This window comes from Bubalus kerabau, chromosome 10, assembly GCF_029407905.1.
Source record: "Bubalus kerabau isolate K-KA32 ecotype Philippines breed swamp buffalo chromosome 10, PCC_UOA_SB_1v2, whole genome shotgun sequence".
NCBI classification, from domain to species: Eukaryota; Metazoa; Chordata; class Mammalia; order Artiodactyla; family Bovidae; genus Bubalus; species Bubalus kerabau.
In genome coordinates, this window is record NC_073633.1 from 71835576 (window position 1) to 71862450 (window position 26875).

The 26875-nt window shown below is 41.7% G+C and overlaps 1 protein-coding gene and 2 long non-coding RNA genes across 10 annotated transcripts in view; 2 read left to right on the forward strand and 1 right to left on the reverse strand.

The window, feature by feature from the left end:
- LOC129621541 (uncharacterized) lies at positions 1-15224 on the reverse strand. 4 transcript variants are annotated; one of them, XR_008699430.1, is made up of 4 exons: positions 14794-14830; positions 14190-14339; positions 12649-12864; positions 1-397 (listed from the first exon to the last, which is right to left on the reverse strand). It is a non-coding gene; the product is annotated as an uncharacterized LOC129621541 (long non-coding RNA). The 4 variants fall into 4 exon arrangements; XR_008699429.1 differs by lacking the exons at positions 14190-14339; positions 14794-14830 and adding an exon at positions 15101-15224; XR_008699428.1 differs by having other exon boundaries at positions 14190-14824.
- LOC129621543 (uncharacterized) lies at positions 3429-6667 on the forward strand. Of its 3 annotated transcripts, XR_008699434.1 has the most exons (4): positions 3429-3655; positions 3964-4049; positions 5423-5503; positions 6306-6667. It is a non-coding gene; the product is annotated as an uncharacterized LOC129621543 (long non-coding RNA). The 3 variants fall into 3 exon arrangements; XR_008699432.1 differs by lacking the exon at positions 3429-3655 and having other exon boundaries at positions 3679-4901; XR_008699433.1 differs by lacking the exon at positions 3429-3655 and having other exon boundaries at positions 3679-4049.
- The window catches only part of CDKN3 (cyclin dependent kinase inhibitor 3), a 16939-nt gene continuing 5126 nt past the window's right edge, over positions 15063-26875 (forward strand). Inside the window, exons 1-7 of one of the 3 annotated variants that reach the window (XM_055538100.1) lie at positions 15063-15211; positions 18085-18167; positions 19397-19452; positions 19907-19951; positions 22293-22310; positions 22428-22515; positions 26360-26391. In XM_055538100.1, coding sequence (XP_055394075.1) covers positions 15203-15211; positions 18085-18167; positions 19397-19452; positions 19907-19951; positions 22293-22310; positions 22428-22515; positions 26360-26391 — 331 coding nt within the window. In that variant the 5' untranslated portion in view covers positions 15063-15202. Of the gene's footprint in view, positions 15212-18084; positions 18168-19396; positions 19453-19906; positions 19952-22292; positions 22516-26359; positions 26392-26875 lie in introns of all 3 variants that reach the window. The other 2 variants (XM_055538101.1, XM_055538099.1) reach the window with 2 other exon arrangements.

Genomic DNA, 26875 nt, shown 5'->3' on the forward strand with positions numbered 1-26875 from the left:
TGAAATTGACCAATAAATCTTTTAAACTACTAAAAAGGTTGACTGAACAGGAAATATTTTTATGTGTAATACATAATAGAGAAAAAGTAAGAGAAGGGGTCACAGGAAGACTACCCAATGTGGGTATATTGATAAAGTCAAGCCCATAAAGGCACAAAGTTGAGGGGGAGATCCCAGCAACCCTCCACATGCAAAGACCCTAAAAACCATGCCTGAAATGCCAGAGAGCCTTGTCAGTGCCACCGTCTGAATTCATTTAGCATGCAGTCAATATTTACTGATAATTCAGCTTGAGCAACAGTAGTAGGAATTGTCAGACGTTTGATTGCTTCTTAAACGGAAAGCTCCAAAGGGCAGGAACTCCAATTTCCTGGTTCACTTGCACAGAAGCACAGCCCTGCAATAGAAAAAGATGGCAAGCATTGTCTTTATATTCCCATCACTTTCTGTTTTTCAGCTTGTTTGCTTGAGGTATGTATGTGCATGTGTGTGCATTCTGCAGATAATGAGAGCTAACATTTGTGGTTGGCTGTGTGGCAGGCACCATTCTAAGTGCTGGGCACCTATCAATTCATTTAACCCTCACAATAACCCTTTGAAGGAGGGACTCTGAATGGCCCTTCTCTTCGCCAGATGAAAAGACTGAGGTCCAGAGAGACTAGTAAGTCTTCTCCGCATATTCTCTATCTCAAGCTTCAATTCCACCTGCTGGCAGAAATCATACTCTTGGCTCCCAAAGACATTTAGTTATTTCAAGTTTAAATTCAGTCTGGACTTTATCCTCCCCCTCCTTTTCCCTGGGTGATTTCCAAGCTCATGGGGCTAGTGCAGCATCATGACACCTGGAGAAGGCATCCATCCCTTGTCACCACCATCTGCCCTACACTGGCTTCAGCTGAGATATTCAGCCCCATCTGGTCCTCAACTCTGATGGATGACCCTCCAGGCCAGCATTTGTTGAGGGGGCTGAAATCCCATCTGGTCCCCAGCCACATGGCACAGACTCTCACCACGGCTGGTCTTCTGACCAAGAGACCTCTTCCGGCCCACCTGCTCTCTCTACCTCCTGGCGAACTTCCAAACCCTTCTCAAATGATGTGAAACCGTGTCTGCTCTCCTAAGGCAGGCTCGGCCAGGAAGCCGGGCAGGCAGCCTATGGAGGCCCTCTCTGTGTTGACACATTCTGTTGCCTTATCTACATATCCTCTGGGACATCTCACCAGTTCAGAAGGGAGCTCCAGAGTCTGCTGTGCTTTCTCAGACGTGGGGTCACAAGGACATAGCTGCAAGTTACCTCCTTCCTCATATCCCCTTACACAACTGAATGTCCTGGTACTGCCGCCCTACTCCCAGCACATGCTCTCCAAAAAGGGGGTGGAAGGCAGCAGCTGTTGCTTTCTCTGGGAACACAGCAGTGTCTGATCCTCTCACTTCTTTTTTTTTTTTTCTTTTTTGGCTGTTCCACGTGGTATGCAGGATCTTGAACCTGTACCTCCTGCAGTGGCAATGGAGAGTCTTAACCACTGAACCAGCAGGCAGGCCTTGATCCTCTCACTTCTGCCCCTAACCATCCCATCTTTCTAGACCTTAGTTTTTTGCACTTCGGCTCATAGGGGGAAAACAATTAGACATGAAATCTGTCCTTTTTGGAGCTTACAGCCTTGAGACTGTGTCATTAAAAACAAAAACAAAATTTCATAAGACCTATTGGAGTGCAAAGGAAAGAGAGTTGGTTCTCCCTAAAACAGGGTGACGGAATGTCAAGAAATGCTTCAGAGAGAAAGGACCTATGAGGGGAGTCTTAACAAGGAAAAATCCCCAACTCCTTAGTATTTCTTTGGAAGAAGATAGGGGTGAGTAGGAGTGTGGGGAGAAAAGAGGGCATTTCAAACAGAACAAGCCCAGCAGAAACAAAGGTGAGGAGGCATAAGACACATTTAGGACGCTGGAAGAAGTTGGTGCATTTAAGATACAGAATACAGGGGGTACTCACAGACACAGGCACCAGTCCTGCACCATCTTATACAGATGTGTTTCCTGAGGCCCACAGATTGTGTGTTTTCCTTTTTCACTCTCACAATAAACTACCACACAATGTTTTTTAATTTTTTAAATTAGTTTCTAATATTTAATAGGGGCTTAGTGATAAAGAATCTGCCTGCCAATGCAGGAGATGCAGGTTTGAACCCTGGGTCAGGAAGATCCCCTAGAGAAGGAAATGGCAACTCACTCTTGTATTTTTGCCTGGACAATTCCATAGACAGAGGAGCCTGGCAGGCTATAGTTCATGGGGTCACAAAGAGTCAGACAGGACTTAGCAACTAAACAATGACAACAATACTTAATAAACAGAAAGTGTAACATAAAAAAAAAGATTGATTTGGCTGTGGTGAGCCCAAATTTCCACCTGGCAACAACTGGCTGGGGCCAAAGAATATGTCCTCAAAATGGGGTTGTGAACTCTCCAGTTTACAACACCGCAGCCTGATCCCAACTGCTCCTTCCATTGTAGGCCTCTGAGTCTGAGACTCCTCCAGGAAAGTTACAATGAATAACTTAGGCAAGTGGGCCAATTAACAATCTTTCATGCTGTGCTCAAGGGTGTTAAAACACAAAATGTGTGAGCTATGAACCCAATTTTATCTGGGGCTTACTGAGGACTATAGCCTGGGAGACTGCCTCTCAGACAGGTCTGAGGAATTGCTCTGAACAGGTTGGGGGAAGGTCGGTTTAGATATGATTCTGCTAAACCGGGGGATACATACGATCAAACACACATTTTGGCAGAGGGCTATTGCTAGTCACAAGGGAGCAGATGTCTCTGTTAATGATTTTAGTGCTTTTCTAGATATGAGAAGATGCAAGAAATTGGTTCATAAAATTTTCTCCTGAAAATATCTATCTGAAGGCCTGTTCTGCCAGTTTTTCCCAGAGTGCTTCTCTCCTAATCCCCACCCTGAATTCCATTCAGGGTATGTTGGAAGTCAGCAGCTATAGTGGCTAATGTCCTGATTCTTGTAGAGCTGGACATCAAGTAACATTTTTTAATTGACACTCTCAAGAGTGGGGATTAGCAGGGGTATTCAATAAAGAAGTGGCATGATCAGATGTGTATCTTAAAATGATCTCTCTGGTATCATTAAAAGACCCAAGTGGAGGGACTTCCCTTGGGGTCCAGTGGCTAAGAATCTACGCTCCCAGTGCAGAGGGTCTGGGTTCAACCCCTGGTCAGCGAACCAGATCCCATCCCACAAACCACAATTAAAGATCCCTCATGTTATAACAAAGACTGAAGATCTCATGTGCTGCAGTTAAGACCCAGCACAGCCAAATTAAAAAAAAAAAAAAGATCCAGGTGTAGAATGCACTGGTGAGGTATATGAGCAGGAGGAGATAAGTAGGTGGGAAACTGTCCACGCTGCAGGTAAGGACTGATAAGATCGGATCTGGGGCAGTGGCAGTGGGGATAGAGAGAAGGGGGCCAAGACGAAAGGTAGTAAGGAGTTGAAAAGGCAACACTGGGCCACCAACTGAATATGTCAGAGAGCTAGAGTGACCCCCGGGTGTGGGGCTACACTGTGAGGGAGGAAAAACAAGTCTGAGGAAGAGATCACAGTTCCAGCCTATTCAGCTTTACTGCCTGGGGGCCATCAAGGTAGAAGACAACTGTGCACATGGGTTTGGAGTTCAGCAGAGAGATAAGGGCCAGGCTGTAGATTAGGAATTCACAGGATTATTGGCAGGGGAAGCCACAGGACCAAGACAATCAAGGGTGATTAGGGGAGTTAGAAGAGAGCCAAGGAAAGGACCCTGGGGAAAGGACTCAGAACAGAGAGGGAATTGGAAAAGCTAGGAGAGCCCACTCCTACAGAACTGAGGGAAGAGGGACTTTCAGTAGGGGATGGGTCATCGAAATAAAAAACCACAGAGAAGTCATCTGCGATGTCCACTGCCTGTTGACAGGAGGATGTCATCAGGAGGGGACCTGCACAAAGCACATGGGAACCCAGAGGCATAAGCTGGAATTCTGAGCGTGGCTGACATGGAAGGTAATTTTCAAACGAGGCACTGTGTTGTGTTTAGGATCCAGAGGGAAAAGTCAGAAATTACTTTATCAAGGACTCTACCATGGGAGGAAGAAAGCATTTAGAATTGCTCCCTTTAACCAGAAAGAATTTACATGGCCTTTTTATACCTTTTTCAATAATGCACCTTAAGAAAAAAAGATTAGCAAACATCCTCCTGGTTCATTCTATTCTATATCAAATGTTTCAATTGAAGAACCATTATTTCTTTTCACCTGGTCAGTCCATCAACCTGAAAACAAACTCCAGTACAAGCGGTTCAAAGATATATTGCCTCTTGGATTATAAACAAATTTTACAATAAGAGATTGTTTTTGTATTTTTTTCTTTTGATGCCGAGAGATTTTGCCAACAAAAAGAACTGAGATGACAAAATGCAAGGTGCTTTGGGACTTAGGCTCTTATCCTGAGAAATCTAGATAGCAAGAGAGAAAAAAAATCTGTTTCTCTTCTTAAAGGAGAGACGTACTTTCTGATTTTGTATTTTCCTTCTGAAAGGACATGTTTTTTCTTATTTAATTTTGCAAAGAATAATCAGTGAAAAAGAAGTGAGAAACTAGAATCTTTGAATATGGATCTTTCTACTGAAAAACTAGGCTGTACGGATAAATGTGATATGGAGGGACCGAGAGGGGTATTTGTTTTGGGATGTGTGTGTGTTAACACTGGAAAGACAAGCCCTTCTTTGAGCTCTGAAGAATTCAATCTCAAGGAGAAGGCAGAAGAGAGGAAATAACTGATGTTACAAGATTCCACAGAAGGGAAGGGGTCTGTCTTCCATATAAAGGATGCCTCATTCAAACTAGAGGAAAGGAGGTGAGCACTATCGTGGTCACATAAAGTCACAGGTACAAAGGAAGGCTAGGCCACAGGCTGCTTCTTGAGGAAAGTGGTGCAGGAGGTGGGAGGAAGAGCGGCAGGGAGGATAAGGGAAAAGGCTTACAAGTGGTAATGGGGCCCCTGCAAGGCAGCCATATTTACGTTCAATATGCCCCATTCGGTAGAGAAATGCTTATAAATGCCTTCTGTCTAAACTGAATAGAAACAAAGTGAGAAAACAAAAGAGAGTAAGGCATAGACAAGATGATATTTGCTGTGCAATTAAGAAGTGGGGGGCTTATAATTATTTATTCACTTATTTATCCATTCAACAAATAATTACTGAGTGGCTATCTTGAGCCAGATGTTGGTCTAGATACTGTTAACAGTCCTTGGAGAGACAAAAATCCCTGCCTCAGAGAGCACATATTCTTGTCCTCTCCATATATGCCAAGGTAGTCCTTGCTCAAGTTCCTAAAAAGCGTTAGTGTCTTTCATGAGCTTCCATTCCTTTACAGAACGTGCCATGTGACAGCCTCTCTTCCTAACAAAGGGCAGGAGCACAAAAGCAAATGTGAATCAGCTACAATGGAGGACAGGTTGGTTAATACTCATTCAAATAAAAGTGGAAGGACATCTTGGAGAAAGAATGCCACGATTCTGTTCAGGATTTGGTCAGGCCTCCAGATTTAATAGTCTCTGAATGAATTAGTGTTTTCTAATAACCCATCTGACACATTATGTTCGGAATGTGATTTTCTGATTAAGGCACTAAGCAGGAAACTACTTCAGGACAAATCGACAGACAGACGCTGTAAAAGCCATGCAAGGTCCCCCAGGCGTTTGCTGTAGAAGCTGAAAGGGGCGAGGGATGTGGCCATAGCCTTTCTGGTCAGGTTTCAGAATAAATAAATTCAAAGGACAGAACTGTAACCAGGATTTAGCCACCTTGGGAAGGAACATGGTGTTTGAACAACATCATTCCCAGACTGAAAGCAGCTCAGACCTGGATCATCATTCCAGGCGCTTGGCACACTGGTTGATACCAGCAGCCAACTGCATAACTGCCAGGAACTGGCCAAATCCACAGAGACACCAGTCACTTCTGAATGCTGAAAAGTGTTTGTAATATACCGTAATGAACGTAAGCCTGACTCATTTAATCAGGTCTGAGGCCCACACTGGGGATTTCTGCATGGGAGGGAGATGTGTACTGAAATCCTTCTTTTCTCAGCTGCCATCTCCCATTCCAGGAAGAACAGAACTGTTACAGGGTTGTCCCTGCCAATTTCTGTTTCATATTTTAGGTCATTTATATGGATGCTTATAACATACATGTTTCCAACCCATTTTGAATTCACTTTGATGTGATGAAAATAATGCTCTTTCTCCTTATTTTAGATTCTACTGAAAATGAACTGTTACTGAAAAGCAGAAATTTAAGAATATCAGACTCCTCTCCATTCCTGGCAAACTTATCAATCTGATTTCCCCAAAACCAATGAGATGAGAAGGGAGAAAGGTGCTAGTTACACTCCACTGTGAGAAGCTGTCTGATCCAAGGCCTCTCTGGGCTAAAAGCAACTGGGACAGGAGTTGGCCAAACTCTCTCCTAACATGACGATGGAAGATTTGGCCAACTGTTCTAGGCTCTCTTCCCGGCTTCTTTTATGTTGATCCTTAATTTTTCAAGTTCAGAAATCTGATTTCCCAAAGATTATTCCAGCCTCAGATAACTGATTCATAACCAAATAAACTCACTAGGAAACTCTCTGATCTCAGAAGTCAATTCAGTCATTTTCAAGTAGCGATTTCATTCCACATGCTGCAGATGAGTCAGGTGGTGAAGTGATTTGTCCAAGTGCATTCAGCTCATTGCAGAACTAGGACTTGAATCCAGGTCTTTTGACTTCAAGGCCCTCGCCCTTCCTGCTAGAGCACCCCAGCTTCCTGGTGGGGACCCAGCATGCAAGGACAACCAGAGGTTACAAAATGGCTTCCAACGAGCAGGTACACTGAGGGAGTACAGGCAGGCAAAGGGTAGGACGGACTGTGTTGATAAAGCTGCCATGGACAGCAGAATCCAAGTGACTGAGGGTCAAGAGCCAGAGTCCAGGTCCAGGGCAGGCCAGGGACAGGGGAAAGCGCAAGAGATAATTAGGGCTCCATTCAAAACTAAGATAAGATCGAAATAGAAACGGTCTCAGGAACACAGCAAAAGCCAGATTGGGAAAATTGGGCCCAAGCCATGCTGGGTGGACCCTCAACCACAAGTATTAACTTCCAACTGAGTTTCAGAGCCTTTATTCCTGCTTCTTCTGAAAAGAAGAAACCATCTAAGACCAGAGCAGAAACCGGCCTGTAGGTGGAGCCAAGTGGCTGCCAGCCTTGGGGCTGAGAGGAAAAGCAGGGGCAGTGAGCTAGGCTGGCGTTACAATGCCACACCAGCCTTCAGACTCAAAACCCTTTTCTACATATTCTATTTCTTGACTGTTCTGAAATGTGATCTTGATGCGGTTTTGCCTCTGAAAAACTTTCCTAAAGATGGGCTGGAGAGAGGGTGTCCATATAATTTACTACCCCACCCTGGACACTTTTGAAAGTCAAAGAGACAGCTATTAATAATTACTCCAGGGCAACCCACAGTCATAAACCCGGACAAAGCCAGGCCACCCAGTCATGCAGTCACCCCAGCTTGAGACAAAGCATCGGGACTCAGACATGCCCAGGCACAGCTGGTGGAGGGTAGATAATCTTGCCAGGACTGTTTCCCAGAGAGGCCAGAGGGTTCCAGAGGACTAAGGGAAGAGAAAGTCAAAGTACACAACTTGGGTAATGACATCAAGACAGAGCCAAAGGGGAGGGACGATTCTGAGGACTGCCCAGTCTTGGCCACCTGCAACATCCTATACAGCCAGTGAAACTAAAAGGAGCTGTTTCATTAAAATCTCCACGGGAAGTTGAAGTGTTAGCAAAGTCCTGCGCCAGCAATTTCAGCAAGAGATGGGTGTCTCCAGCGGATGGCACCGCAGATGGGTGGGACATCAGTGTTAGCGGTAGTCCCAGAACCTTCGGTGGGTGTCAGCACGGCAGCTGCTCCAGGTTTGAGCTGTGACCCAAAGTGACAAGCTAGGGTGAGCAGAAGAGCCAAAGACAACGGGTGCCTTGCTCTTGCCTCTCTAAGCATATGGGACATCATCCGCCAGCACACACTGAACTAGTATGGGAAACAGAGAGGGGCTGCAGTTTCATAGAGGAGATAGACCAGGAATCAGAGAAATATTATTTCATAAAGGGTGATTACTGTAATTTTAATTTTAGCCCCAAGCTGGTGGATGAGGTGCTCACTGATGGTGCCTAAATTTGGGAACCTCCCTAATTTGGGGCCACTCAGTTCACATCATAGTTTTATGGTCTAAAGTAGCCATGTACCCCCAAAATATATACATTGAAATGATATGGATGTTTATAAAATAATGCACAAAATATTTACACATGGTAACGAACACATAATACAGAAACATTTTCCAACATTTTCTGAAATTTATGGAAATTTTTCTACCTCTTAAAGAATGGCATCTACTGATACTCTCTGATATCTAACCAATTAGTGTTAGTCTTTCGAAAATTTGAAATTAGTACCCACTGAACAGCTAAAATGAAAAAGAGAGGCAATACTAAATGTTGGCCAAAATGTTGACCTAAAATTCTAACACAGCTTGTGGAAGTGTGAAGTGATACAACCTCTCTACAAAACTATTTAGCCATACTGAATAAGGATGAACATATGCGCTTCCACTCCTATTACACACCCAACAGCAACATGTACATATGTTTACCAAAAGACGTGGACAAGGATGTTTATAGCAGCACTATTTATAATACTGCAGCCCTGGAAACTACCCAGTGTCTATCAACAGTTGTCGTTCAGTTGCTCAGTCATGTTCAACTCCCTGTGACATCATGGACTGCAGTACGCCTGGCTTCCCTGTCCTTCACCATATCCCAGAATTTGCTCAATCTCATGTCCACTGAGTGGATGATGTCATCCAACCATCCCGTCCTCTGTCATCCCCTTCTCCTCCTGCCCTCAGTCTTTCCAGCATCAGGGTCTTTTCCAGTGAGTCAGCTCTTCACATCAAGTGGCCAAAGTATTGGAGCTTCAGCTTCAGCATCAGTCCTTCCAATAAATATTCAGGGTTGATTTCCTTTAGGATTGACTGATTTCAGCTCCTCGCAGTCCAAAGGACTCTCAAGAGTCTTCTCCACCACCACAGTTCAAAAGCGTCAATTCTTCGGCGCTCAGCCTTCTTTACGGTCCAACTCTCACATCTGTACATGACTACTGGAAAAACCATAGCTTTGACTTTATATGGACCTTTGTTGGCAAAGTGATGTCTCTGCTTTTTAATATGCTGTCTAGGGTTGTCATAGCTTTTCTTCCAAGGAGCAAGCATCTTTTAATGAGGATGAACAACTACAATCCCATACCACAACATGAGTAAATCTCACAAACACAAAGTTAAGCAACAGAAGCCAGACACAAAAGATGCCATTTGTATGTAATTTGCAAGGAAGAAAAATTAAGGAATAGTCTAAGAAGTCAAACCAGAGGTGACCTTCAAAGTGGTTAGTGGACAGGGACACAAAGGAGACTTCTGGGGGCTGGTAATATTCTGTTTGCTGATTTGGGTGCTGGATACACAAAGTCGCAATTTTATCAAGCTTATCATTTATCACTTTGGTACATTCTACTAGTCAAACTGATCCCCAAGGCCAGCCCATACGTAAAAAGAAGAGTATTATACTCCACTTGGTGATGGAGAATGGCAAACTCACAGTGCAGAAGAGTCTGTGGAATGAGTGAAATTGTTGTATCCATTCCCATTATAAAATGCAACAGCATTTTAAAATTTAAATAATATTTAAAATATGCTTTACAACTTACTCCAGTTATCCACTGTAAATTAGAACCCAGTATCATTCTGGGATAAAACAGAGACCTTAGGAAGGTAAAGAAGAAAATAAGAATACCAGCAACCAAAGTGCACAAGACAAGGAAGGATCCTCCAGTTTGGGTCACATGCCTTCCTTGAACCATTAACTGTAACCAGAGGTTTTTCAGTCACTAAGCTGTGTCTGACTTTTTGCAACCCCATGGACTGCAGCACACCAGGCTTCCCTATCCTTCACTATCTCCTGCAGTGTCCTTCACTACTCAAACTCATGTCCATTGAGTCTGTGATGCCATCCAACCATCTCATCCTCTGTCGCCTCCTTCTTCTCCTGCCCTGAATCTTTCCCAGCATCAGGGTCTTTTCCATTGAGGCAGCTCTTTGCATTAGGTGGCCAAATATTGGAGTTTTAGCTTCAGCATCAGTCCTTCCAAAGAATGTTTAGGGTTGATTTCCTTTAGGATTGACTAGTTTGATCTCCTTGCAGTCCACGGTACTTTCAAGAGTCTTCTCCAGCACATTTCAAAAGCAGGGAATTGGGTAAATTTATGGATCAATCCCAGTCACATGCCAAATAAAACCACATGAAATGAGACAGGAGCAACTTACCAAAGGGAGAAGCAATGGGAAAACAAAATATGCCTACTATAGATGTCATAAATAGTACCCAATGGTCATCACAAGGGAAATTTTAAACTTGACATGTCAAGAATGGGAAAGTATGTTCTCTCCAAGTTGCAGTCAACTCTAAGATTTCTCCCTAACACACATGTCAAATGTGTGTCAAATCCATTATCGTTAATAATAAAATACTTTTAAAATATGGATTTATGTATAAAACATATTAACACACCCAAGTGTAATCTCTGATGGTAATCATGTTTCATTTCTCTTTGAGCTTTTCTAAAAATACTCATCTGTGTATGAACATATGTTAACACTTTTCTCTCTGATAGTTTAGATAAATCTTCCACATTGTTTTGACCACATACATTTCTGTTAACAGTCATGAATCACACACCAAAAATTAACTGACGACTGCAGGTGTGGCAGGCTGAAGTTCAGCTCCCACTTATCCTCTTCAGGGAGAATCTTGGGGATTAGAGAAAAACTAGGTTTCCTACAATGCCATTTAACCAGATAGTTCAACCAGAGACCTTGTCAGTTTATGTGGGACCCTCCATAATGAAGGGACCTAGCTGAGCAGAGGAGAATGGTTTAGCATGAGACCAGGACTGTTTCTTTGCAAGAAGCAGAGTTAAAATCATGTTACAGGAATCTACATTCCTCTCATAGACTATCTTAGTTCTTTTTTTAATATTTAGTTTTAAGCTGGCTTTTCCACTCTCCTCCGTCACCCTCATCAAGAGGTCCTTTAGTTCCTCTTCACTTTCTGCCTTTAGAGTGGTATCATCCATATATCTGAGGTTGATGATATTCCCCCAGCAATCTTGATTACAGCTTTTAACTCATCCAGCCCGGCATTTCTCATGATGTGCTCTATGTATAAGTTAAATAAATATGGTGACAATAAACAGCCTTGTTGAACTCCTTTCTCAATTCTGAACCAGTCAGTTGCTCCATACAGGGTTCTAACTGTTGCTTCTTGACTGGCATACAGGTTTCTCAGGAGACAGGTAAGGTGGTCTGTTATTCCTGTCTCTTAAAAGTTTTCTACAGTTTGTTATGATCCACACAGTCAAAGGCTTTAGCATAGTAATGAAACAGAGGGAGCTGATCATGACATCTGGTCCCATGGCAAATAGAAGGGGAAAAGGTGGAAGCACTGACAGATTTCCCCTTCATGGACTCTAAAATCACTGCCGATGGTGACTGCAGCCAAGAAATTAGAAGACAAATGCTTCTTGGCAGGAAAACTATGACAAACCTAGACAGTGTGTTAAAAAACAAAAACATCACTTTGCCAACAGAAGTCTGTATAGTCAATGCTATGGTCTTTCCAGTGGTCGTGTATGGTTGTGAGAGCTGGACCGTAAAGAAGGCAGAGCACCAAAGAACTGATGCTTTTGAACTGTGGTGTTGGAGAAGACTCTTGAGAGTCTCTTGGACAGCAAGGAGATCAAACCAGTCAATCTTAAAGGAAAGCAACACTGAATACTCACTGGATGGACAGATGCTGAAGCTGAAGCTCCAATACTTTGGCCACCTGATACTCTTAAAGAGCTGACTCATTGGAAACACCCTGATGTTGGGAAAGATTGAGGCCAGAAGGAAAAGAAGGCGACAGAGGATGAGATGGTTGGATGGCATCACCGATGCAATGGACATGAACTTGAGCAAACTCCACGAGATGCTGAGGGACAGGGAAGACTGGTGTGCTGCTGTCCATAGGGTCATGAAGAGTAGGACACGACTTGGCAACTGAACAACACAACATGTCGTAGACTATATCTCGGGTGGGCAAATATTTTCTATAAAGGACCAGAGGGTAAATATTTTAGGCTTTTCAGGCCATTCAGTTCCTGTAGCAACTACTCAACTTTACCACTGTAGTGCAAAAGTAGCCATGGACAATACTTAAATGATGAGTGTGTCTGTGTTTTAATAAAACTTTATTTATAAAAACAGGCCTGTGAGATTTGGTTCATGGGCTATAATCTACAGACCCTGGACTAGAAAAAAGGGAAAAAAAGAAAACCCTGCATCACAGAGGTGAGATGTGTTTGGGTAAAGAGAAACCCTAGACTGGCCCTGCTGGTGAAAAGAACAAACAGAAATTGAAACACTCCCAGTTTTCTTCAGCCCTCCACATCCCACCCTCTTCTTACCATGGGACTGGAGCTCATCCTCTCCTCTTGCAGAATCAGCAAGAGCTAGAACAGATTGAGACTATGTTCATATCCAGCGGAGGCCACATGTGGCAGAATATGCATGTCCCTTCATGATCAAAAGGACTGGGGTTTCACTAATTCCAAGGGTGGGGGAGGGGTAAAGGTCTGAGAAGTGTCTGATGTTGAAGAATAAAGAGATCTGTGGAGACAACACTGGGAGAAGTGGAAAGAAGGTGAGCATTAGGGAATGAAGGAGTATCAAATATCCTGAAGCCCACCCCGAAAGTACCTGAAACCCAGGTCCCAATCTTTCCTTAAACCCTCTCAGAATGCTTCAGAAAAGAGGCTCGTAGGCCACCCACAAGGCCCTGCTTAATTGCCTGCCTCACTCAATCAGCTTCTCCCATACTCACCTCCTTGCCGTTTTTTGAGCACACCTAACACATTCTCCGGAGAAGGCAATGGCACCCCACTCCAGCACTCTTGCCTGGAAAATCCCATGGATGGAGGAGCCTGGTGGGCCGCAGTCCATGGGGTCGCTAGGAGTCAGACAAGACTCAGCGACTTCACTTTCACTTTACACTTTCATGCATTGGAGAAGGAAATGGCAACCCACTCCAGTGTTCTTGCCTGGAGAATCCCAGGGACGGGGGAGCCTCATGGGCTGCCATCTATGGGGTCACACAGAGTCGGACATGACTGAGGCAGCAGCAGCAACACATTCCCACCTCCTTTGGACCCTCCAAAGGAGGGCCTTTGCACCTCCTCACTCTTCAGACAGACTGAAAACTCTCCCTCTAAATACTCATATGGTTCACTCTCTCTCTTCATTTGGGTTTCTCAAGTAACATCTCAAAAATGCCTTCCCTGGCTTTTCTATCTAGCATCCTCATCAGACTGCACTTGTTTTAATTTTCCTTCATAGCACACATCACAACCTGACATCTCACCCAATAGCAGGTGAGCCCCCATAACATCAAGGACTTTGTTTAGTTCACTCAAGTATTCTTTGTACCTTGAATAGGACCTGGGTGCCCAATAAATATTTACTGAATAAATGAATGAATCAAGTCCAACCTATCTGTGACGGCTAATTTTATGTGTCACTTGGATAGGTTATTGTGCCTAAATAGCTGCTCAAAATGTATTCAAGATGTTTCTGTGAGGGTGTTTTTGGATGAGGTTAACATTTAAATTGGTGGCCTTTGAGGAAAACAGATTCTGCTCTATAGTGTGGACGGTCCTCATCCAATCAACTGAAAGTCTGAACAAGAAGGTAAGTAAACATTTTGCAGCAAATGGGCTTTGGCCTTCATCTGCAGCATCAGCTAGTCCTGGTTCTACAGCAGACTGCCTCTGAACTACAACCACAACGTTTTCCTGAGTCTCCATCCCCCCTAGCATCTCCCATCAGCTTTTGACTTGCCAAGCCTCCACAGTTGTGAGAGCCAATTCTTTAATATAAATCTCTTTATGTACATATCCTATCCCCCCTCCCCGGAGAACCCTAATACAGTCTCTAAGTCAAACTGTGCTACCTTCTTTACTAAAGAATTCTTCTCAATAGCTCTCTTCCCACTGGTTTCCATAACATGAGTCAGGCTTCTGAAAGTTCTGCGTATTTTTGTCAGATCTGCCGGTAATACTGCTCCAGGTGACCTTCTTCCCCACACCAAACTAAATGGGGACTGGAGAATGTAAGAGAGAATAATTGAACACGTTTTTTAAAGATTAGAGCCAATTATTTAGAAAAATTGACACTTAAACCATCTGGAGACTTTTAATCTCCCCTTCATAACATCATATTTCATTCATATTTCATGAACAGGAGGGTTGATCTACATCTTAACCTGTCTATATCCGGAATGCTAAGGAACATAAAATATCAAACATACAAAGTATATTTATATTCTGGGTTTGGGCAATTTTCACAGTATTTGTAGGACTGCTGCTGCTGCTAAGTCGCTTCAGTCGTGTCCGACCTTGTGCGACCCCATAGACGAGACATACCATAATTATTAAGTCTATAGGATGAGGTGTGTTTTCACAAGATGCCTCAGGCCAATGCTCCCCACCATGTCCTTAAAAAATAAGTTTAAAAAAAAATTAAGAAAACAAACAAAATTCCGTACTCGGTACTACCTTGGAACTCTGCCAAGAGGAAGCCCCACTTTCCAACATCCCCACTCCCCCCCGGGCTGCCTTTAAACTATATCGCTCCGCCCCTTTCCCAGCCCCCTCTACGCTTCCAACCGGCGGGAGGAGAGAGCCCTCCCAGCCAATCAACGCTCAGCACGGCTCTCCTCCCGCGCGTCTTTCAAAGGCCTCCTACGAACCAATGAGCGGTTAGAGGCCGAGCCAGGGCGCCCGGGGGCGGAGTAAGAAACAGGAAGTGGGGGTCCGATTGGTTTTAAGAAGACGCTTCGCCCCACCTTACAGAAGGATGTACCAATGAGCTGAGTAGAGGGGCTGGCTCGGCTCGGGGCGGAGGCTGAGATACCGGTGCTGCCTAAGGGAGGTGGTGGCCGATCTGGACGTGGGGTGGCCCGCAATGAAGCCGGTGAGTGGGGCCGGGGATTGGAGGAACGGAGCCGCAGGAATGGGAGCGGTCCTGAGGCCAGTTCTTGAGCCCGGGGACAGCCTGGGCCTGGCCGCCGCACAACTCTCGCAGTAACTGTCCAGGCTAGGGGAGGCGGTGCTATCCCCGGACCTGCGAGGATGGCAGAAAGGACAGGGTAGGTGGCTAGCCAGGGGAAGACGGACATTCGCTACGCTCCTGTTGAGGGCTGTGAGCTGTCGCATACAGGATCTCCTAAGCCTCGCGACAGCCCTGCCAGAAAGGGCTGAATCCCATTTTAAGAAGGAAACTGAGGCGTAGAGAGCTTGTGTCTCCGTGCATCATTCAGCCTGATACCCCAGTTCCAAAGCATATCCCGGGCTGCCTGGGCCCCCTGAGAACAGTCCTCACAGCTGACGGGGAAAACTTTATGAAAGATGATTAACAAACCCCGCTTGTGGGTGTGTCACGACTGTCACCATGCCACTGGGCCACCAGGCACTGCTTCCCTTTCCCTGGCGTTCAGAATCTCTGGGCCCAAGGAAGCAGAAACGTCCAGCTCTGTTAGGATTTGTAAACCTGGGTGGGAAAGCCTGAGTGAAGGGGTCACACAAATTGAAACTCAAATCACCAAAACTGCCTTAAAGAGAAAGAAAGAAAAAGCAGGCTTAAGGACCAGAAACCCCACCTGACTCACATCACCTACCACAGGGTTGACAACCCCCTGAAGGGTCTCCCTTTGCGTTGACTTGACAATAACAATACAAATAGATCCAGAGCAACTCAAATCCACAGCCTAAATTGACTCTGTAATGTGATCTTGTAGTAACAAACCAGACCATTCTAGAATATAGCTTCAGAGCTAGAAAAAACATTAAGCGGTTATACTTGCTAATCCTTGTGTTTCCACGTGGAGGGACATTAGCTGTCACTTGTCCCCAGAAGGGAGGGAGTGAATGATCTGATTCCTGTTTGAGAGGAGCTGAACTCAAGGAACTCATTCTTTCCTTCCCTTCTCTTCACAGAGAGTACTTTCTAGGGTGCTGTCTGCCACAGGGTGGGGGAGGGGAGCTGAATTGTCCATCACTGCCGGTGCCTGAGTGGATAAGTCCAATTCTGAAGTGAAGAATTGACAAGCCCACTTGACCTCAGTGGGCTTAAAGCCCATCCTCCATCTCATCCTCCATAATAAAACTGACATATTGATCTCCATGCCTCTCCAGTGTCTCATCCCTCAGTTGGCGCCAACTAGGAAGTAGAAGAAAGGTGTGTTTTTTATTGGTCTTATAACACATCTTCCATGTAGAAATTCTTTTCACACAATTGAGTTTTGACTTCTTAGAGTAGCACACAAAGTCTATCTTAATCTCTCTAGTTCAGTCATTCACAAAGTTAGGGCCAGGTTATTGCATCTATACTTCCCACCCTGCTCCCCAATCAAACTACTAGGCTGTGTGGGGGTTATCTTTAGAGAAATGAGAAAGCTACTTCTTTAGCTTCCTCTCCTCTGCTCTGATGTCACAATTCCTGAATACAGCTAGCCCTCGGTATCCACAGATGCAGAGGACCAACTGTACTATTTTGTTTTTTTGTAAGGGACTTGACCGTCAAGGAGAGTTATGACCAACCTAGATAGCATATTCAAAAGCAGAGACATTACTTTGCCAACAAAGGTCCGTCTAGTCAAGGCTATGGTTTTTCCAGTGGTCGTGTATGGATGTGAGAGTTGGACTGTGAAGAAAGCTGAGTACTGAAGAATTGATGCTTTTGAACTGTGGTGTTGGAGAAGACTCGAGAGTCCCTTGGACTGCAAGGAGATCCAACCAATCCATTCTAAAGGAGATCAGTCCTGGGTGTTCATTGGAAGGAATGATGCTAAAGCTGAAACTCCAATACTTTGGCCACCTCATGCAAAGAGTTGACTCATTGGAAAAGACTGATGCTGGGAGGGATTGGGGGCAGGAGGAGAAGGGCATGACAGAGGATGAGATGGCTAGATGGCATCACTGACTCGATGGACATGAGTCTGAGTAGACTCTGGGAGTTGGTGATGGACAAGGAGGCCTGGCGTGCTGTGATTCATAGGGTTGCAAAGAGTCAGACACGACTGAGCGACTGAACTGAACTGAACTGACCATCAGGGGATTTTGGAACCCATGGTGTGTGTATGGGTGGGGCGGTGGTGGGGTGGGGTTGCTCCTGGAACCAACCAGTCCCCACTCGGATGCTGAGAGACTATACTGTACACAAGCACATGTGGTTTTAGTTTTTTGTCTTAATTGCCTTAACTCAATACCTCCTGCTCTTCCATCAAAATCCAACTAATGGATCTCTCCTATGTGAAGCTTTCTCCAGCTCACTAAGCAGTCACTACCTTCTCTGCTCTGAAGGTCATAGTTTATGCTTCCATTTTAGCACTTCTAACTTTCTTGAATCTATGTACACATTGTCTCTCCAACTATACTGAAGGCAGGCTATTTAGTTTATGGATCTTTGCATCTCCAGAGCTTGACAAATCAAAGTGTCCAAGAAGTGTTTGTGAATGAATAAATAAATATCCTCACTTTATAGTTTTGGAAAACTGAGATCCAGTAGAAACTGACATCACTTGTCTGAGCTTATACAGTAAGTGGCAGAGTCAAGACCAGACAACAGGCTTCTTGGTTCCCACTGCAACACTCTTTCCACTGCATAGTCCTGTAATTATTAATAGGATGGTAAACAGCAATAGTTTATTATTGATATTACTGATCTCTGATATTCCAGGTTGAATAAATTGCAAATATGCCTCAGTGTGTGTTTAAGCAAGGCTGTTTTGCTAAAACTATATGCAAATATTCTTTACAGTTATTTAAAATAATTGATTTCTTTTGAAGCCTACTTCAATGCAAACAAGTGAGTTTGACTCATCAGATGAAGAGCCTATTGAAGATGAACAGACTCCAATTCAGATATCATGGTATGTTAACATTTCTGAGAGTTAATGAGCTAAAATGTTTGAGGTATACAACATAATCTTTGTATAATTTAGTCTATATATTGTAAATGATTTTCTTCTGATGATTATATAATTCTTTTTATGTCTATGACAGAATAAGATTTTTTGGAAGGGGGGAGGTGGGAGTGGTGGGAGTTCCTTCCTTATTCATTGAGAAAACCATAATAGAAATGAGTTAAGATTGCAATGACCTCCCATTTAGTGCCAAAACCTTCTTATTCTTTCATAACAAAGGAATAGTGTATGAAATTCTATGGTATCCTTTATTCAAATCCTAGAACTACTTGCCACAGTAGCGCATCCACCAGCAGAGCCTGTTTAAGATAAAAGCCACATCACCACAGACACAATAACAAAGCAAATGTTTTTATAGAAAATCAGCTTCTAAATCTTAGCAGTGACTTACATCAGATTCTCTACAACCAGCAATCAAATGCTTCCTCTTATCCTTGTAAATGTAATAATCTATCAAGAGGGAAAAAGTGTTGGCCCTATAGTTATTTTATTCTGCCATCAAAAGCAATTATTTTTCATTTCCCTTTCTAAACCCCCTTCAGACTCAAAAATTTATCTAATTTTCAAAGTCACTTAGTATTTATATGATGCCCCCTCTTTTCCTCTAAACTCATCTCTTTTGCAGACAAGGTAAACCTCTGCCTCCTTTGTCCCTGAGGACTGCAAACTGGGAATAGGATTTCTTGAAATTATTTCATTTTAACCAAAATCCATTACAACAAAGAATAGGTGGCCTGTGGTTTTCATTCTATGAAATTGTATCTATTTAAGGAAGTCCTATACAGAAATCTGGAGATGAAATTGTCAAAATGCTCATTTTCAGCTTATTACCTAAGATTAACTAATACAAAATATCTCAGTAACATACTGCAGGGTAACTTAAGTACACTTTATACTAGCTGTAGGTAATCTTGGCATTACTATCTTTAAGTTAGTTTAAATAAGTTTGCCACTTTTAAGACTTAAATTCAACAAAGCAAATGATAAATCCCTATTTTAAAACTCCTAGTCTCTCCAAGCCTTTTTATGGTGAACACATTGATACTTCACTGTAAATTTTTGTTTTGTGACTGCTATAAAACTTTAAAACACCTTTGTTCAGGGCCCAGCACACGTTTGTGTAAATGTTCATCTATGACTTTTAATTGAACTTGATAAAGTTTTCTTCCTTTCAGGCTACCCCTGTCACGAGTGAATTGTTCTCAGTTTCTTGGTTTATGTGCTCTTCCAGGTAGGTAACACTACTCATCTATTAGAAATAATTTTTGTGTTAACCAGCACATCATTCTCGGTACTGAGGAGTAAGAGAATTTCACAGACTATCAGCATAGGAACTCAGTTCTGGAAACCCTGTTGGTGGGCTATTGATAAAGGAACATACGTCTATTCTTCAGCCCTCCAACTCCACATTCACAGGTCTACATTTCTGATTTACCTATCTTAAATGTAACATGGGAGTACAACGTGAGGCTTAAGACTGTAGCCAGGTTCTTGTTACAGAAATCTGAATCCCTGGAATTATATTCCTAAGAAGATAAGAAATTGAAATTCACATTCAAAATGGAATTGGTGCATATAAATGGTCATGTGTAATGATTTTCTACGGTAGCTATATACGTGTTTAAATATACTTGTTATTTATGACCAAAAACTGACTCTTTGACTTGCCTTGTCATTACTTACAGGTTGCAAATTTAAAGATGTTAGAAGAAATATCCAGAAAGATACAGGTAGGTGTAATATGAGAAAACCATCTTAACAGGTTTTTAAAAAATAATACTGAAAATCTCTTTGTCGTAAAGAACAAACTGTAGTCTCTTCTGAATTTTCACAAAAATGTTCAGTATTTCATTAAGTTTCAAACTATAGACATATTCTAATATATGAAGATGTATTTGTGAAGAGCACAGAGAACTATCATGTACTAAACATAGTGCTGTTTTTCACTAATTGTCATTTTGTACACATAAACTGTTTTTGAGGTTAGAATGTATAAGTTGGAGGGAGAAAAGTAATGAAATAGAAAACTGGAATTGCAATGCCTAGAACTTTGAACATACTGTTCTTTGCAGACTTGACTGTATTGGAAATTAAGCCTGAGTTGGGAACCCAGAGGTAGTATTGAAATTGTCTATCCCAGACAGAAAATTTATAGAACCAGGGTATAGGTAGAAAAGATGGAATAGGATCTGATCTCCACATGCCCAAAGATATTCATAGCCTGAAGTTTAATAATCCTACAAATGCACGGATAATCTACCCTGATTTGGCATTTATAAATTGCATAATACTAAAAATTTAGATTTTCAAAATATTTTTTTCTGGTTGACCTGGAATATCTCAAGCTTACTTGTCCTACCAATGTCCTTATAATAAACCAAAGCAAAAATGTATATATTGTTTGATTCTGATTACTATAGATTTTATAAATCTCAAAGTTCTTTCCTTGTTATCCTAGAATATCAATTTGCTAATATACTTTCTTTACTTTACCTCCCAAAAAAGACTTAAAAGACTAATAGATTAGTTGACCCTTGCAGTATTTGTAAAGATTTTCTGCTCTAGAGATATCCACCATGGTAGGCAATTTCCATTTGCAGAACAATCATTTATGTCATGAGCAAAATAACATTTAAATCATTGGTTCAAGAAACAATCTTGAACACTTTGGAAAGCCCTATTCATTTGGAAAGGAGTTTCCAGTTTTTTACCAAAACTTTTTTCTTCCAAGGAAATCTTAAATGGAATCCAACATACAAAACAGCTAACAGTGTTTGAAGGGGGAGACCTAGACTCTCCTAGCAGCACTTCCTGTGTCCTTCCTCAGAGTCCTTTCTGGGAAAGTTGAAATCTACTAATCCAACCTAAATAATAGAAATTATCAATGTGTACAGGAGGCAAATAGGAGATTACCTACTCTCCTAAAAATGGTTAAGTATGTCAACTACATGTTAAACCCTTTTACAAGTACAAAAGCATAATAGTATTATCTAGAACAGCTGTCCTTAGAAACATCCTGGGAGCCACAAATAGAAGCCATATATGTACTTTGACATTTTCTAGGGGCCATGTTAAAAAAGTAAAAACAGGTAAAGTTAACTCATTTCAGTGGGTTTTAAGTATAAAACAAATTATTAATGACATAGGGGGTTTTTTGTACTGTACTTGGTCTTTGAAATCATATATGTATTTTACATTTACAATACATCTTAAATGGACTAGCCATAATTCAAGTACAGGTTTAGCATTTCATGATAAAAGTACTTTGTACCTAAATAGCTAAATGTCCTTGGATTTTGTCAGCAGGGAGAGAAAAAGAGGAATCAGATGAGCCAGAATTATTCATTATGAACCAAATGCTCTGTAGTGAATATTGCCATGAGGAAGCTCCAGTAAATAGAATGACGTGTAGTACTGCTGCTTGGTTCATATCATTACCCTGAAATTCACTAGGTCATATAATTTTCATACAGCTAATGCTTTTATTTCCTTGAAACCCTAGTTCATAAAATTAAATGCATAATTGTGTGGTACAGTGCAAATATAAGAGAGAATACAAGAGCTCAGGCACCATGGCTATGCTGGAGATTTTATATACAATGCTTAGGGTGAAACAAAATAGTTTTAAACACAGCAAACAAGGTTGATTTGGTGAGAAGAAAACAGGGAAAATGTGCTATCATTCCTTCTTATTTTGAAATATTAGACATTTTAAAATTTAGAGCAGTATTTATTATAAAAATTATTTTTCAAAGCAGCAATATAATTGACATTTCAAAATCCAATAAAAGGTATTTTGACTTATAAAGTCAGATCTCATTTTAATCATGTTTTGGTTCAGATGTTTCTAATTCCTATTTGCACGTAGTTACTTTTTACCCTAGTTTGAAGACAGATCAGCATTGTTTTAGGTTATCAATAAGGACTTCAAAGTTAACAGGTCATTTTGTTATTTACTTAATTTGTTCAGCTTAAGGGACTTAACTCCATATTTTCCCTCCTGACTTGACTGTATTTAAATTTGTAATGTTTTGTCCATGTGTGTCCTTGTGTATCTCGGTCTATTGGCAGAAGAACTAAAGAGCTATGGTATACAAGACATATTTGTTTTCTGCACCAGAGGGGAACTATCAAAATATAGAGTTCCAAACCTTTTGGATCTCTACCATCAGTATGGAATTATCACTCATCACCATCCAATTCCAGATGGAGGGACTCCTGACATCACCAGCTGCTGTGAAATTATGGAGGAGCTTGAAATTTGCCTTAAAAATAACCGGAAAACCTTAATACAGTACGTTCTCCTTTTCTCCATATAATACGTGAGAAATGTCCCAGTCAAAAATGATTTCTCAAATTATTGCATCCGTATGCACTTATTACCTACCTTATATTTCCTTGCAAAGATTTAAAGGAGGTAACACATGAAAAGTCCTGCACAATGCCTGGCACAGAGCAAGCACTCAGATATTTGCCATGATGATTTTTGAAGAATAAGGACAATGAATGAGTAGATTGGGAAATTTTTAGACTAGGGTAACAGGCTTTTTTTTTTTCTTTTTCCTTTTGCCTTAGACCTTTACTCATAATTTGGGGACACTATCCTTCCCAAAAAGGTCAGGGTGTCATTCTTGTTATATAACACCACCTTAACTATCAGTCGACCTTTCAGTTACTTTCTTCCAACAGCAAGAAAGTCAATTTTTTAAAACATTAGCAGCAAAGGAATCATCCCTAACCCATGAGCAATCCTAAAAACAGGACTTGAAAATTTTATTTGATGATATGAATTTGCTACCTGAAAGAAAGAGAAAAGAGACTCGCAATTTTTGTCAGGGGTTGTACATAAGCTACTGGTATCAAAGTTTAAAATAAAACAAAATGAATTAAGGGAGAAAAAAGGGAGAGAAGAAAAAAGCTTGGAGAAAGGAAGAGAGTGACAATCAGCAGTAGACAGTAGCACTGCAAAGACTCGAAGTGGTGTCAGGGAAAGTAACGTAGTTATGCCAGAGGTGAGCCCCACAAAGCAGAGGGGAACCAGCTACAGAGAGAAAACTAGTCCTTCTTTGTGATTGCATTTTTTTTTTTCTTTTTTGATATCTTAGTCTGTGTAATCCTTTCTGGAGCAACATAGAACATTAAGTAGTGCGATACCTCAAAAGCTCTAAGGTCACTACTGTGGGCTAGAAAGTATACAAACTACACCAAATAACACAGTCTCAGGGCACCTACTGAAAGAGCAAGCCCAGCCAGCTTCTCTCACCTTAGATCAAGACTTCTGGGGCTCCACACCAATAGTTTATGTTTTTAAAAACAAGCCAACCTAGTACAGAGGTCTTTGGGAACACACATCTGTCTATCACCAAACTAAACCCTGATGTAGAGAACTGTAAAGCAGGGGAGAAAGAACTAGAAGTCATTTTATATCCTACAGTTTCCAAACTTACTCTATAGAAAAGCATCACTTCTCATCTAGTACTAACTGTAGAAACAAAATTTTAGAATAAATACAGTTATCTATGATAAATTTGCTGATAAGTCTAAGTAAAATAGCATTAGATACATGGAACTGGTGAAAAAATAGTTTACAATTTTGGGACCCATTTTTCAAACAAATTCTGTAATTTTTTTTTTTTTCCCAAATCTTTGAAAGCTTCTGCCGAAAGATTACTAGAAATCAAACTAGCTCAGTTTAGAGAAGCTTAAAAAAATTCTACTCTAGCAGGTTCCAGCAAACCAAATGCTCTGATGTTTGAACATAAACAGGATGGAAAGGTCTTGCTTATGTCGAATGCTTCAGGCTCCCATAAAATAAAGCATCTGATGACTAGAAATTTTCATTATCCTAGACTTTTCAAAAGTGTCCCTACAGTGACTAATGTTTGTTCAGACAAAGAAGATTTTCTATTCATTCTCCCATCCTTGAGTGCTGACATTGCTAGACAGCTCTAGAGTTTATTCCTCAGAAACAGCATCTGGTAAAATTTTTTTCCTGTTCTGTTTTCTATCTGTGCTGCCTGACTACTTTCCTGGGACTTTTTTGCTCCTTTATAAAATCAGTGCCTATTGTATTATACCATTTCCTAGGGCTGTTGTAACAGAGCACCACACATTGGGTAGCTTAAAAAACGGAAATTTATTCCCACCCAGGTCTAAAGGCTTGAAGTCCAAAATCAAGGTGCCAGCAGAACTATGCTCCCTCTGAGACCCTGGATAGATTCCTTCCTGTCTTGTTCCTATCTTCTGGTAGTGGCCGGCAATCCTTGGCATACTCTGGCTTGTAACTGCATCACTCCACTCCCTGCCTCTGTCATCACATGACAGGGTGTCTGTGTTTTCATATGGAGTTTCCTCTTAGAAGGACACCACTCATAGTGGATTGGGGTTCCTTGGTGACTCAGACAGTAAAGAATCCACCTGCAATACAGGACACCCAGGTTCAATCTTTGGGTCAGGAAGATCCCCTGGAGAAGGGAACGGCAACCCACTCCAGTATTCTTGCCTGGAGAATTCCAAAGACAGAAGAGCCTGCCAGGCTACAGACCATGGGGTTGCAAAAAGTCAGACATGACTGAGCAACTAACCAAATTTGCAAATAAGGTCGCATTCATTGTACCAGAGATTAGGTACATATCTTTTCAGGGACACACTTCAACCCAGTGTATGAAGCATTGTATATGAAATATTATGAATACAAAGCACACACTCTGAGATGCAGTTCCACCCTCAAAGAAACCACAGCTGACGCTATCACACGAGTGTAGTAACACTCAAACATATGTATACGCGGCAGCACCCAAGATGGCAGCGCTTTCTGTGGGGGACAGAGGCACTGCGGAAGTTGAAATTTGAGCTAGATTTTGAAGGATAAGTAGGAAGAACCAAACAGAGGAGGAAAGATAAAGGCAGCAAGAGTTATAAGTGGTACCTTTTAATCCTACAGAAAGCCACTAAAATAGTCTCTGTCTCTCTTTATACAGTAGAGCCTCATCTCTGAAACAGGCCTATAGCCAGGACACTGTAGAAAGCAAGTTCATCAGCTTCCCAGGGGTCAGTACCTGTTTGATCCCGTCTCCTCCTGTCACAGGACACATATCCACAGTTCTGTCTATGTATACACCACTGTAACTGATGTACTTGATGAGTTGTCAGCACCTAAATGGAATCAGTACACTCTCTTAGAAAAGTCAGAAAGTGTCTAATACACTTTTTTAGGATCTTTGAAACTGATTAAAGTGAATGTTTTCACTGCTTTAAGAATTGATCTTCATTTTCCTAGAAAATCCAGTTATACAGAACTGCTCATTTCTTCACAAAGCTACATAATAGCAGCTAATGTTCATTTATTTCTTACTCTGTGCCAAGCTCTGTTGTAAGCTTTACAAATGTTACCCCATTCAATCCTCACTATGACATAGATACTGTTGCTGTCCCATCTTATAGGTGAAAAGCCTGAGGCCAGAGAGGTTAAATAACTGAGGCTGACACATCTAATAAGTGAGAGTCATGATTCTCAGCCCCAGGCCCTGGGGCTCCGGAGCCCAAGCTCTAAACCTACAGGATGCACTACTTCTGTACTCTTATCACATGACTGAAGAGTTATTTATATGGATTTGTCTCCATATAAACAAAACTACTAAGGTTTTGTTTAGAGAAAAATAGAGGCAGTTGGTAAAACTACTCTGATTTCTATCAATTTAGTAACATGTTACACTCCTCAGATGTTGAAAGTGAAGGTGGCTCACGACTCTGTGACCCCATGGAATTCTCTAGGCCAGAATACTGGAGTGGATAGCCGTTCCCTTCTCCAGGTGATCTTCTCAACCCAGGGATCGAACCCAGGTCTTCCACATTGCAGGCAGATTCTTTACCAGCTGAACTACCAGATGTTGCAAGAGGTCAATAAAAAGGTTTTGCTTTCCTTGGCCCTTTGAGGTATACAGAATACCTCCCAGCAAATAAATAAGCATACTTTGCTCTTGACTGATTCATTCAAAGATACTTATTAATCTCCATGGGTACAAGGCACTGTGCTAGGCATTAGACTAGAAATAGAAGGCAGAAAGAGCAAGTCTCTGGTTATAATTGTTGGGATGGAATAAAAATGTACAAACTTCAAAACTGTATTTCCCTTTCAGCTGTTATGGAGGACTTGGGAGATCTTGTCTTGGTAAGAAATATATTTCCATTATTCAGCTTTTGTTTTTTACCTCCAAGTAGGAAAACTCATTTTTCTGGGCCATATGCTCACTTTGTATGAAAATCAGACAAAATATAATATATGTCTACTAAGACCCAAAGGATTATTTAAGGGCCAACATTTAGTGTTCCTTAGAAATCTTGGGTGAGAGTGGAGTGGGAGGTGTTTTCAGCATTGCTTTAGAGGATTCTGGAAAACAATTTTTATGTCTTAGCACCTGCCTTCTTGTGTTTTACTTTCTAATATCTTCCCTATGCAGGTATTATGATACAGTAACTTCTAAATATCCATGGGTAACATAAGCATAGAAACCTTAGTTACATGTTAACTTTAAACTTTTCAAAAGTATAGAAACCTTAGTTACATGTTAACTTTAAACTTTTCAAAAGTATGTTGGAAAAATAGCTAATGAAGTAACACAGTGGGAGTAACAATTATTCCTTTTAGTGTTGGA